Genomic DNA, 13,775 nt, shown 5'->3' with positions numbered 1-13,775 from the left:
AGTAAGATGCTATCAGTTGCTACTAAAAAATCAGGATTTTCTATGAGTTCATTTTCATCGTATGAGAGTCATTGGGTGCAAAACAAGTCGAGTTTTAGATATTTTGCTATGCAACATTATTATTATTATTATTGGTTTATTTCATACAAATAACAGCTTGACGGAATGTTCAGTGTGGCAACTGATTGGTTGAGTTGCACTGTACAGTAAAACTTTAAGGAAATAAATTAAGTAAAATATAAACAAATATTCGATAAACACCACCAGAGAAAACTCATTCAAGTAGACAAAAGCAATAAAAATATGCAAGAATAAAAAAAAAATTGACTGCAAGAAATTATTCTCTATAAGATAATGTTTACTTTATAGGCCCTGCCTGGAGGCCCTGGAGCAGTTGTCTGGTACCCAGAAGCCTGTTACTCTTAGTGTTGTAGGAGGGCTATTATATCTGGTTAAAGAGTCTGGTGACTATACATGTTTCGTGGTCGTGAAGTGTGTCGTGCTATTGTTTGAAAAAGTCTTCTGACACTAGAAAAGAACAATGGGTGTCTTTGTTGATGCGTTCATGCACGACTGACTTGTATTTGCGTCATAGTCTGTGACCCACGTTCACCACTCTGTGAGAGAATGTTGTTGTCTTGTTGAGTGTTTGGCACATTTCAGGGATAGTAGTAAACAAAAACAAATCCTTTACGAGAACTTTGGTGATGTAAAAAAAAATATTGTTAAAGCAAAGTATCATGGGAAACTGAATCGCCAAAAAAAATTCTCAATACTCAATGGTCATGTTTGATATAATCCCTTTAAAATTTTGATAAAATCCCTTTAGCTTCAAAGCGAGTTTGTTGCTGTTGAAAACGTAAAATTGCCCTGTATTGTACCCAAACCCACCCCGAGAAAAAAATCCACACCAGAGGTGTGAGTTGATGTTGTGTTCATGAACAGGATGTCATAAAAAAGGTCATCCCACGTTCACCCTTTTCCAAGTCAAGTGTGTGTCCCCCCCCCCTCCTAAACTCTTTGGAATGGTACAATATGTATGTGTGTTTTGGTTGTTTATATGTTCTTATTAGAAAAAAGACCACTATATGATCGGCTGATCTTTCTTTGCCCTTTTTCCAGTCAAACTGAATGAAAGTTAATGTATCTTTTCTGATTCAGGAACAAACTTTTGTCTTGAAATTCATGCTTTTTTTTTAACCATTTGAAATTTGAGTTTGTCTTTCAAATTCATTTAGTATTTTGAGGTTCCTCTTTGACCCATGACCTTCACGCCTTATGACCTTTTTATTTCTCAGCTGATGACATCTCAATGACTGGAGACAACTCGCTCCTGACTCCTCAAGAGATCAAGACGATGGGCGATGACTCAATGCCCATCGCAAACCGCAAATCATGGGAAGAGGAATGGATGTCCGGGGAACCGGTATATAGTTCATTAGTACTTTATAGTCATAGTTAATTAGAACCTTTTGTTAATTTGCTAGGAATGCCCATCGCAAACCGCAAATCATGGGAAGAGGAATGGATGTCCGGGGAACCGGTATATAGTTCATTAGTACTTTATAGTCATAGTTAATTAGAACCTGTTGTTAGTTTGCTAGGAACCGACAAAGCTAGGTACCTGTTTTTTGCAGGAACTTTCAAAAGGAAGAACCGCAAATCATGGGAAGAGGAATGGATGTCCGGGGAACCGGTATATAGTTCATTAGTACTTTATATTCATAGTTAATTAGAACCTGTTGTTAGTTTGCTAGAAACCGACAAATCCTTTTAGTATTTTGTGAACCTTTCCATAGCTTGTTTGGATCTATAAAACAGTTTAAGAACCTGTTCTTTGCAGGAACTTTCAAATGGAAGAACATTTTAAATGGATAATGTTGGTAGTACGTCAGCTGTGTGAATCTAAAAGAGAAACTATTATATTTTTTCTTTCAAATTTAATAATGAAACGTTCTGGAACCTGTTCAAGTTTGAGTTCTTCTGGAACCAATGTATATTCAACAGATTTTTTCAGTATGAGTTCTCTCAGATTCTTGGTGAACAATCAATTCCAAGTCACTGATTTTTATTAACAGTTTTTTTCTCTGCTTATTTTGAGGAGGGGGATTTTTAAGAATAAGAAAGGGAAGGCTTTTAATTAAAAAAATTGTGTGTACTTAAAGCAATTTTGTTATTTTGTGTTAATTTCAGAACCTGAGATACTACTCCGGCAGTGACTCCCTCTCCGGCCGCTACAACACCCCCCAGGGTGGTAAATACCGCAGCGCCATGCTCAGCCCCCAAGGCTACAGCACCATCGACTCTCGCGTCAGCACCCTCAGCCGAGAAATCCCACTCAGTGAGGCGGAGGAGAGCTTCGCAGACAACGGCGAGGTCATCATGCGCTCAACGGAGGTCACCGTAGAGCATGCCGCACCGCTTATGTCCTCCAGTCCGGCGGTCCGCAACTCGTTCGTGACTACCCCAGAGGGGAAGAGAGTGTCCGTGGGCGACCCGTACATGGATGATGACGGCAAGCTGATTACCGGGATGGTGTACGGACAGAATGGACGCCCAATTTCAGCCGCGCTGAGCGACAACGCTCCGATAAACAGTGTACCAATATTTGCCGGGTAGGAAATGTTCTTGCTGTCATCGATGCCTTTATGTTATATTTAGATCCTTGCTTTATGTCTACATTACCTTCCTTGAAAAAAACCCAGTGTTCTGCTTTGGTTACACGGTCTTTGACAAGCTATATTTGATTCAGTTGGTTCTGTAATTCAATGAACCTACACTCTAGAAAGTGAAGCACACAGTTGTCAACCAGAAGATTTGCCTCTTGCTGATTGAACTAGAATACGTTTTGGTCTGCAACAGAAGATTTTTGAACGCTCAAAGGGGAAAGAAAATGTAGTGAATTTTCATCTCAGTCCTTTTGCACTAATTCGGTTGGCCATTACCTCCCTGATGTGCCTGAGGACTGACAAAATTGATTATGTCCTTTTTTTTCTTCCCCTATCCCTCTAGCTTCCTGATCAGTTTCATGGTGGATGCCCGTGGGGGAACCATGAAAAGCTGCCGTCTACCGGGCCTTCGCGTGGTCATCCCGCCCAAACGTGCCTCCGGACCCACCCGCGTCACGTGCCGACTGATCAAGAAGAGCAAGCTGACCACGCCACCGCCTCTCCTGGAGAACGAGTCTCTGGCAACGCGTGTCTGTGAGATCGGTCCATCCAACACGCAGTTCCTCGGGTAAGTTGTGCTATTCCATTCTCCGAACAGGGAAGTAGAAATGTTAAAGATAATCACTGATGTCCCTGTGAAGATTTGTAGATAATGCTGCCATCATTTGAGGTTGTGTTCCTTGTATGGGGTGGCATACTTGAATGCTGATTAGCATTATGATAAGAAGGCACCAGACTATTCTTGCCATCGAGCCTCATTTTGATCACTGTGGCTGGAATGGTTTACAATTAACAACAAGGCTGCAACACCATTAAGATGTTTAAAGTAAAGTGAAAGCAGTGAGCAAGTTTACTTTAAAAAAAAAAAATCTTTTAAAATTTTGTGTTTTTTGTTGCATATTTCTATTGCGCTGTTTATTTTGGTATCAGGCTAGCGAGCAACCACTGCTTAGCATTCTTACCAAATACCAGCCATACTCTATACCTTGAAAATGGATGTGACTGGATACCAATGAAATTTGCTGCTTAAGTTTTTTGTGAACTTATTCCCACAATCTGAATATAATTTGTATTTCTTCTTGAGAATAATCTGTATTGTTTTTTTCCCTTCATGTGATTGTTTACTTAAGATTTTTTCTAAAATTTTGTGTCTTTTGTGTTTATATTTATTACAAATCTGTCTCGCTCCTTCAAAAATAAAAAATAAAGTTTTTGTTCAGTATCCAAAGTCGATTTGACAGCCAAAGACAAAAGACGTTCTAAAAATCACCAAAATGTCACGGATTAACCCATTTAGATGTTCCTTGATGTAGAATTCTCCATTAATATTCATCCAATAACTTTCATCATGCGAATTTTTTGAATTGATCCGATCATAGCCCATTCATTCCGTAATCATCATTATTCTCTCCCCCCCCCCCCCCTTCATTCTTATAACACGACTTACATTCATACCGCACACTTCTAACTTCCCCTTTTACCAAAAATTGTCGCCATTTTAACCTACCCCATTCCCCTATAACCAGTGGCTTGGGCAACAAACTCGTTCATTGCCCACCCCTGAATGATGGCGAGCAACTTGTTAGCGGTATAATGGAGTTTGGGCCTCCCGCCGAAAAGTTCATAGGGTACGTGGCGATGGAGTTTTTCCACCCCTCTCTCTGTCGCATGATGATCAAAACCAAGGGCTTTCTCACAACCCCCACCCCATCTCATCTCAGCTTAATGTAGAGTTTTTTGTGGAGTGTGTTAGTTAGTCGTGGTGTCTGTCTGTTTGTTTTTTGTCCGCTAGTCGGTGAAGTAGTGCCTTAGGTGTGTGTTTATAGCGGTGTAGCTAGCCAGAGTGTGCTTTTTATAAGCGGTTTGTTGTGTGATTATGCACGTTGTTTTTAACTCTGTTTAAGGACCTATGTTAGAAGGTCTCACTGTCTGAAAGTTACGACAAATGGAGATTTTTACTTAATATTTATTCAACTGAGAATGTTTTCAGGTGATTCTGCTTTTTAAGACGTTAGCCTTTTTGGTGTGAGTGTGGAAACAAAAGTTTCCCAACTAACAATCTTAACATTGGTAATACTTGTATCATTACACCACTATTTTTTTAAAGGGGAGCAGGGGACCAGGGGCCACACAACTTCAAACCTTTTCATTTGACTTATTTACCTTTCAACATCGTCTTGAAAAAAAAAAATCCTTTTATAAATATCTTAGCGAAAGTTGAGCTGCTGGGAAGACCGTAGCCCCCATTCCACCAAAATGAGCGAGAACCATTCTTATAGGCCAACTTAAGTTCTGAGTTGAACGACCCATTGTCATCGACTTGCCTGCTGCTGTTTTCACTCACATTTGGCCGAGTGACCATTAATTTCAAACTATTAACCCATGATAAATAAAAGCCCAAAATTGACCACCCCCCTGATCCGATTCCAGCGGACTGGGCAAGAAACGGCTCACCCACCCCCCTCTAAATGACATGGAACGTCTCGCTTGCCGAATACTGGAGATGGGTCCAGCCGAAACCTTCCTAGGGTATGTTGCTGGCATCGTCGTGCATGCCAGTTGGAGTTTTTTTTTTACCCGTTTTTTTCTCTCTCCAAATTTAAGAATCTCTGTGGAATTTTTGACGGCCCGTTACAGGAAATCCTGATTTTTGTTTTAATGTGACTTTTACTTGCATGAAGTTGAATGCATTCTGACGTTTTTTTGATAACTGCATCTTGAAGGAATGTTGGCATGAATTCATAGATTCTCTATGTAGTAGAGATTGTTTCATTCATACTTGTTAAAACTCAACTATTTTTGCCTTCATCGTTGACTCTTTCTCTAATTGACGTTTGAAAAAGTATTTTGTCTTCCACTCAAATATTTAAATCTAAGAGCTGACAGCAATAGATAAAATTCTTGAATGAAGACTGTTTTTTCCATTTTGACTAGCAAGATTGTACACTGTAAAATGGATAGAAGATCCTCACAACCTTACAACTATTTTACCCTTAATAGTAACGATTTTCCCCAAAATTTGAGCCCTAAATCCATATTTCTAACACAAAATCAATTTTCTGTTCGATATTATTTTTCTCAAATGCTTTTACGAAAACAAGAAGAAAAAGCCAGGCCACAAGGAGGCAACAAAGTCTATTGCCTTCGTGCCCTCAGGTCATTGCCTTGGTGCCCTTGAAACAGGCACCTTTACTCAAGGATTAAAACGTCACCAGATTTCTGAAGGACCTTTGAGCGGGCCTTGATATTTGAGATGTGTAAAAATGTGCCAACTTCAAATGTTTGAGCAACTTGGATTCACAATTTTTGTAGGGTCCCTTTAGCAGGCCTTGTTTATATCTTAATAAGGGAAATACCCGTATTTCTAGGATTGAGTACCCATCCCCTAAATTCAGTTTTGATTATTTTCAGTTTTTGGAAATTTTCTTTGCACTTCTTAGTTTGTTTTATCTTGACTATGTGCTACAACATTTTCACCTCAGTTAAATTTTACTATTTTTTTCTCAATTTCACAGTGATACTAGAAGTAGATAAACTTTGAACTTTATCTTTTTGAACAAATTTTCAATCTTGAGGGATTGTCAGAGTAAACAATCTCCACAAACTGGCATTTTCCCTATAATACTTGACACCACTTTTAGGATTTGCTAGCCACAAAGAAGTGCTACAGAGATGTTTTTAAGAAATACAAAATGTCAATTTTCTTTTGGTATGCATTGTTTGACTTCTGTGAATTCTTGTTTATAATTAAGACAACTGTCCAAGTAGCAAGAAATCAAAGGATTTCAACATTCCTTTGGCTTTATAAAAAGCAAACGAACAGAAGTAGTTTCGCTACACTTTTATTGCTTGAAGCTCCCAAAAAGCATAAAATAAAATAAAGTGTTTCCATGCAAAGGTCATCTCTGTAGCGCCCTCTTGTGGTTGAGCATGTAACCATGGTTTCTCATTGCATGGCGATGTGCATCTTGTGCATGGGTGTTATTTTAGTCGCATTCCATAAATTGTGAATGATCATGCATTTTTCTCAGATGTTTTCTTACTCGCTCATTTATTCTTATTATTATTTTGTCTTTTATTTAAACCAAATGTATTTCTCTCAAAACGAATCATCTTCCAATTCATAGCCCTCCGAAGGAGATGACGACTTTCTAATTTATTTTTTAATTCTTTTTTTCTTGAGTTCTCAAAAGAAAAAGAAGAAAAAAAAAAAGCAATGAAGATGCAGTTTGTGGAATGCATTTATTTTGAAAAATGTCCAGATGCAAGAAAGGCATTGAAGGAAAAATTTGTAAAGATAAGATGCTGATGTTTTGAGAGAGAGAGATCAATTGTACTTGAATCAATCATGTGAATGAAACATAGAACATAAGCATTTTTACACCCACCATCTTAGCCTAAAGGCCGATTCATACTTGCTATGACTGTGTGCACACCCCCGAAAATGCGAATTCGGATTCAAGCGTTCAAACGTGTATACTTCATTAAAACAGATACCCATTAAAACTTCCAACGCAGAAGTGCAATATGGTTTCGCACTGCGCTGCCATTTGCATACTACACACTCTGATAAATGGGCAATGCGTACGCAGTAAAAAACACGACGAGTATGAATCGGCCTTAACAACCGACTGGAAATCTAACTGCATATTCCACCTGTTGCATAGAACTAAGCACACAACTGAAAAAATAACAACACACTGCATCAGTAACAGAAAGTTAAAAAAACAACTATAATCTACACAAATTTGTTTTGATGAAAACCCTGACATGACACACTGTGCGTTAAGCCCCACTTGAATCAAATAAACATGCATGAATGTTACTATCGCCAGTGTTTTGACCATAGCAGCGTTCTCCTTTAAGACTGGTCCGTTAGCCAAACGCTATTTAAAACACTTGAGAACCAGTAAAATGTTCTCCAAGTGGCCCCGCTGGCAAGTTCAATGTTGAAACACACCTAATGAAATAAGGATTAGGGACATTTCTGTCGTACTAGTGAAATGACAAGCTAACTGGGCCCAATTTCATGGCTCTGCTACATGTAGCTGCCAAATTATGCGCTCATCATCACCATTCTCCGCTTACTGTGCAAGCGCCAAACTTCTGCAAGCGCCAAACTTTTGCACTTGCTGTGTAAGCAAAAAAAAATACCTGGAGCACGTTCATCAGGTTTTTTTTTTAATGGCGCTGGAAAGTTTTTCAACCCAGCCTCGATTTGAAAACAAAATGGCTGATATGGTTCCAATCACTGGTGGTAATTGTCACACAGAAATGCATCTAGTATAAGCACCCTAACCCACATAACAACAATAGGAAAGTCCTTCAACAGAACCACGCTTTCTTGGGGGGGGGGACCCTTTGGCTAAGTGAACTCTTTGCATTCAGTTTCTTTGATCTTCAACTCATTCCCAACCGTCGTTTTCCCTTAAGAGTGGTCTGCTGCCAGAATGCTAGTTAAAATTCTCTCCACGTTCTATCTTGGCGACAACTAAAGATGGTTTGAAAGCGCTTTTCGGATACCATCAGAGCTTTCATTGGTAGAGCTTTTTGGAGACGTTTTAGGAGGAGAACATACCGTATCCAAAATGACACAAACATGTAAACACTTGTACATGACTTGAAATAAAAAAAATTAAAAAATGCATTATCTGAAAAATTTTCTGCTTTATCTTTGCATTATTTAAATTTTTCTTTTTTTGTGCGCTAGCTTTCATCTGCTTTTACTGTCCTTTATTTCGTCTTCGAAATTATTCATCTTTGTTTCCTGCTTCTGCTCTCTGTGTTTGATGTTTTTCATTTATCACTTTTAAAACTATTCTCGTTTCATTTTCTTAGTGAATAAAATTTTCACAAGTTAATAGTAAATAAATTTATTTGATATTCTTTGGCGAATACTTTAATTGTTTAGCTAAAAAAATGCACCATCAAGTGAATTAGCAAAACTTCATCTACACATGCTTATTAGCCATTGAACCCTTTCGGTTCAATAATAATAAAAAAAAATCACAGATTTACAAATAACTTACACGGTTTACAGAAGGCAATGGTGAAAGACTTCTCTTGATATATTATTCCATGAAATGCTTTACTTTTTGAGAAAACCGCAAAACAATATAAATTCTCGTAAACGAGAATTACGGATTTATTTTAAACACATGTCATGACACGGCGAAACGCTCGGAAACCGTTTTTCCGTTGTTTTCTCCCGACTCCGATGACCGATTGAGCCTAAATTTTCACAGGTTTGTTATTTGATATAGAAGTTGTGGTACACAAAGTGTGGGCCTTGGACAACACTGTTTACCGAAAGGGTCCAATGGCTTTAAATTCTTTTTCTATTGATTTCTCTTTCTTTGGAACTTTGTAATTTTGTTGATGCCTCTGTAGTTTTCTTCCACTTAAGTTTTCCTCCACTTTATCCTTTTCATGACAAGAAACTTTTCAGGAAATTTGCTTCAAGTTTCTTTTCGGCAGTAAATATTCTCTGCAATTGTGTGTGCTTTTTGTTTAAAAAAAAAATGTTTTTGCTGTGCTGTTTTGTTGCCCTTATCTCCTATGCCTGCAAATGTCACACATCCAAATTGAACACCAAAAATGTATAGTATAATGACAATTTACGCATAATTAAAACCGAGACATATTCCACCACTTCAGGTTTTCTAGTCCGACATTAGCACAATGGTCAACAAAACTTCTTAATCTGGTTTCAGGAAATCAAACATCTTCGCTGGGAAGACCAGTGATTATAGTCGAAAGATCTCCATAAACTAAACATACCAAGTCTTCTTTCTGCATTTTTTGAATTTTTGAAATGACAAACTTTCACACACAGTCAGAAAATTCATCTTATTCATGGAGATATCAGAACAATTACGCAAAACTTTTGTCACATAAAGTTATCGTCAAATAAAGTTATATTGTATCATCACATAATCACACCAAACGATCAAATTTGTCTCTGATATCTTGAAGGTGTAATTTTTCTCTCAATTAACTATTATTCTGGATGTCTTTCTTTCCCCAACTCCTCACTACCTTCTGTCCTGGATTGTCTGTAGTCCCGTTCTGATCGAGGTTCCACACTTCGCATCGTTGAGGGGCAAGGAGCGAGAGATCGTCATCTTGAGAAGCGAGAAGGGTGACACATGGAAGGAGCACTCCCTGGATGCTAAGGACACCGAGGTCCACAAGGCTCTGGAAGGTTATGAAGGAGATGGTAAGCTCTGACGTTTTTTCTCTAAAGACTTGTCGTGGCTAAGAGGTCAAGCTCAAAGGGCACTTCTCAGACGGCGAAAAAAGCTGGTTGCCAGGCAATCTCAAAGAATAATGTCATACTTGGGGATTGTAAGACATTGCTTGAAAAACTACTTGTGTGCTACCAAAGTGGTCCTGCAGCATGCACTGCAGTTGGTTGCCTCCAAGTTGCCTCGTATGGTAAAACCCCAACAAGAGGTAAAGGCTCTAATGTTTTCTTTTATTTTGTTTTCTTCCTCAGCAGATGACAACAATTTGAACTCTGACCGACGTCTGTGTCGCATCGTCACCAATGACTTCCCACAGTACTTTGCAATCATCTCCCGCGTTCGGCAGGAGACCAACACCATCGGGACTAGCGGAGGAATGCTGAGCTCCACCGTGGTCCCTCAGGTCCAGGCCGTATTCCCTGAAGGGACTCTGACTAAGAAGATTAAAGTGGGTCTCCAGGTAAGTACCCCTTTCCCCCGCCTTGCCCCCGCCTTGCCCTGCCCCACCCCTGTCACCCACCCATCAAATTAGACTACCCAAGTGTTCTGTCCATGCTAATGCTAGAGTATAGGTCGGATACGCGTGATTTGAGTGCCAATTCGCAAACATTTCGACCGATATGCAAATATTTCGCTCGATACGCAAACATTTCTATTAATAAAAAAAAAGGGGAGGGGGGAACCATAAAGATTGCTTCAGATTACACAGTAGGGCTTTATGAACCAAGATAAACACTAAGTAGGAAAACACTCTGAAGACCTTGGTTCAGTTCAGCGTGATTCAGCTAAACATCAATCAAATTTGGTACAGATTGGTCACAGTTTTGACAAAAACCTGGGGAGAACCCCAATCCCTATCAATAATTGAGCTAGAACAAGCTCACACCCTTCCAGTTAGAACCTTTGGGCAGGAGTAGGTTTAGCTACCAAGGTTCAAATGATCAACTTCCAACTCAAACACTCAATTTCTAACTGAACTTCCTTACCACAAAACAGGCCCAGCCGGTCAGCAACGAGGTAGTCAAGAAGGTACTGGGCAACCGCGTGATGGTCAGCCCCATCGTGACCATCGAGCCCCGACGTCGTAAGTTCCACAAGGCGATCACGGTGACCATACCCATCCCGAACAACCAAGGCATCATCAATGGTTACGGAGGGGACACCCCTACTCTGAGACTCCTCTGCAGTATAACAGGTAAACATTTACGACCCTGAGATAGTTCTTTCAACTTTGACCCATACTTTCTTTTCTGACTGATGGATTTTAAAAATCAAAATGTTTTCAGGAAAGAAACTTTATTAAAAAAAAATACACTTAGAATATTTAGAAACAATTTTTTTTTTAATGAAGCATTTTTTTCACATGCAAACCTCGTTAACCATTTTATGTGGTATTATGCAGTATTTATTTGAAGTTTTGTGAGCTCTTTGAGCGATCTTTTTCCTTTGAAAATATCATTGCTGAAACCCTAACTTGACAAACTCATGGTCAGCAAGCTCCTTGTTGGGCTCTGACATTCATCATATGTTCTGCCACTTTTAGTCTGACATGCTGCTTAACTATCATGACTATACATCACATGAAAGAGTTCCTTGTACTGATTCTCCTGATTCCTTTCATCATGGATTTGGAGTCTTTTGACTGAATCATGGCCAGATATTTTCTTGGAACAAAGGTTGCTGATGATATTTCTTTTGTGAACTTTGTTTTTAGGTGGTACATCACCTGCTCAATGGGAAGACATCACAGGCACGACCCCTCTTACATTTGTGGATAACTGTGTCTCATTCACTACAACTGTCTCAGCCAGGTATGTCAATCATTCCTGTCAACAAAAATTGTTTAAATATTTGGAAATTATTTCTGGATAGTAATATGGGCTTTGGTTTAAGATATGACATGTATATAACTTTCTTTAATACATCCCTTGCAAAGATTCTGCCCTTTGATTGGGCAAATATTTCATTTTGATTGGTTTAGGGCGCTTCATATGAAATGTGTTATCTTAACAAGAAACCCAGTGAAACGCTATACATGCAGCAAACACTATAATATACCTAAAGCAACCAATGTATTATCCATATGTAGAGCAGTTTATCGACAAGTCTTTAAGTTGGGAGTTCCTAACCTCTTTCAGATTCTGGTTGATGGACTGCAAGGAGATCGACCAGGCGGGTAACTTTGCCCGAGAGCTTTACCATGAGCTGAAGGCTGTACCTTTCATGGCCAAGTTTGCCATCTACGCCAAGACCCACGATCCCATCGAGTCTCGCATCAGAGTCTTCTGTGTGACAGACGACAGGACGGATAAGACTCTAGAGCAGCAGGAGCAGTTCAAGGAGGTAGCAAGGAGCAAGGACGTTGAGGTAGGAAACTAATCTAGATCTCTGTAAACCTCACCTGATTGTACTCCCACCATGCAAAGTTTAAAACCCCACTAAGCGAATAGAGCCCAAGGCCAAGCCGTGGTTTTGAAAATGGCCTTTGAGTATCAAACCTTCTGTATACATTTTTTGAAGCATTGCAAGTGCTCTGCTATGCAAATTGCCTATCTGTTTATGGGTGTTGTGTCACAGCGCTATATATTCAAAAACTCTGACTCGGTCAACCAATAAAGACATTATTTTATCTTCTCTCAATTGGGTTCTTTGCTAGTGTAGTGATTATGCTTCCTAACAGAGTGCTCCCCTTAATCAAGGTGTGATGTGATAGCATCTTTCTTTATTCCACTTATCCAGGCTCTAGAAGGCAAGCCAATCTTCATCGAGATGGCCGGCAACCTGGTCCCCGTCCAGAAGTCAGGGGACCAGCTTCACCTCATGTTCTCTCCCTTCCACGAGAACCGGTTACCGTTCTTCGTGCGAGTGCGGGACTCGGCAACGGAGCCCTGCGGTCGCCTCTCCTTCATGCAGGAGCCCAAGGTCTCCAGGGGGATGCCACCTCAGAAAGCTCTGTGCAACCTGAATGTAACTATGCCACCCTTCGTCAAGGTGAGTCATAAACAGACTACTATTTCAAGTCCATGTTATAGATTTTCATACTGCTGTTTCATGTCTCATCTGTTTGATGAGATTTTAATATACATATTTTATATTGAATACACTTTTCTTAACTAAACTTAATATACATTGACAATTAAACTTATAATTAGTTTTGAACTTGTGAGATGCAATTTAAAAACCTTCAGCATGGATGGATTTCAGCTCTAGATTCCAAGCAACTAAAAAAAAGTAACACAGTTATCAAAGAACTTCATCAAAGGAGCACTACAGTCACAACCCAAATGTGCATGTTTCGCTCAGAAATCTGGATCAGACATAGAGTTGTAGGGTACTTTCTTCAATTGTTAACAGAATCGTAGAAGTAGACATTCATAATCATCAACATATTGACTAACATTTTATAAACTTGTAGAAACATAATTCATGTAGTTCTGGACTCCATCTGGCCATGTTTATTCATTCATTTCTATATTCCATCTAACATCTTAGGAACATTCAGTCTATTTTTCTTGAGTAAATTTTGAGAGAAAGAAATTTAAGATGCTACAAACTAACTTAAACAAAAATCAAAATTGTGAGAATTCAAGTAACTATAGTCAAATATTCCTCAAGCTTTGCTTGGGAGGTAGTAACCAAAATCTGCATCGGCTGGAGGTGCTTTTGACACCAGAACTAAAAAGGACCTCTGGTTCGACGCCCTAAAAACCCATCTCTGAAGAGACTTGTTTGAGATGTTTGACGTATGAGGTGATTAGTTTCTCAACCGCAAGGAACAATTTCTGTTTTGTAATAAAGGGTCTCCAAAATTGCTGAAGAAAAAATGTAAACGTTTTTAATTTCGGAGTTGGTTTACTAA

General features: G+C 39.2%; 1 protein-coding gene across 29 annotated transcripts in view; it reads left to right on the top strand.

The window, feature by feature from the left end:
* Positions 1–13,775, top strand: part of LOC117303882 (ankyrin-2-like) — a 123,361-nt gene that overhangs the window by 58,442 nt on the left and 51,144 nt on the right. For 21 of the 29 annotated variants that reach the window (XM_033788300.1, XM_033788290.1, XM_033788305.1 and 18 more), the window contains 10 exons: positions 1,299–1,426; positions 2,194–2,615; positions 3,013–3,237; positions 4,196–4,297; positions 9,731–9,888; positions 10,168–10,376; positions 10,913–11,111; positions 11,631–11,727; positions 12,055–12,283; positions 12,656–12,907. In XM_033788300.1, coding sequence (XP_033644191.1) covers positions 1,299–1,426; positions 2,194–2,615; positions 3,013–3,237; positions 4,196–4,297; positions 9,731–9,888; positions 10,168–10,376; positions 10,913–11,111; positions 11,631–11,727; positions 12,055–12,283; positions 12,656–12,907 — 2,021 coding nt within the window. Of the gene's footprint in view, positions 1–1,298; positions 1,427–1,494; positions 1,544–1,653; positions 1,697–2,193; positions 2,616–3,012; positions 3,238–4,195; positions 4,298–5,099; positions 5,199–9,730; positions 9,889–10,167; positions 10,377–10,912; positions 11,112–11,630; positions 11,728–12,054; positions 12,284–12,655; positions 12,908–13,775 lie in introns of those variants that run through there. The other 8 variants (XM_033788314.1, XM_033788301.1, XM_033788299.1 and 5 more) reach the window with 6 other exon arrangements.

Source organism: Asterias rubens, chromosome 20 (assembly GCF_902459465.1).
Source record: "Asterias rubens chromosome 20, eAstRub1.3, whole genome shotgun sequence".
In the NCBI taxonomy this organism is placed as follows: Eukaryota; Metazoa; Echinodermata; class Asteroidea; order Forcipulatida; family Asteriidae; genus Asterias; species Asterias rubens.
Note: the sequence above shows the minus strand (reverse complement) of the source record. Positions and strands in the feature narration are given on the sequence as shown.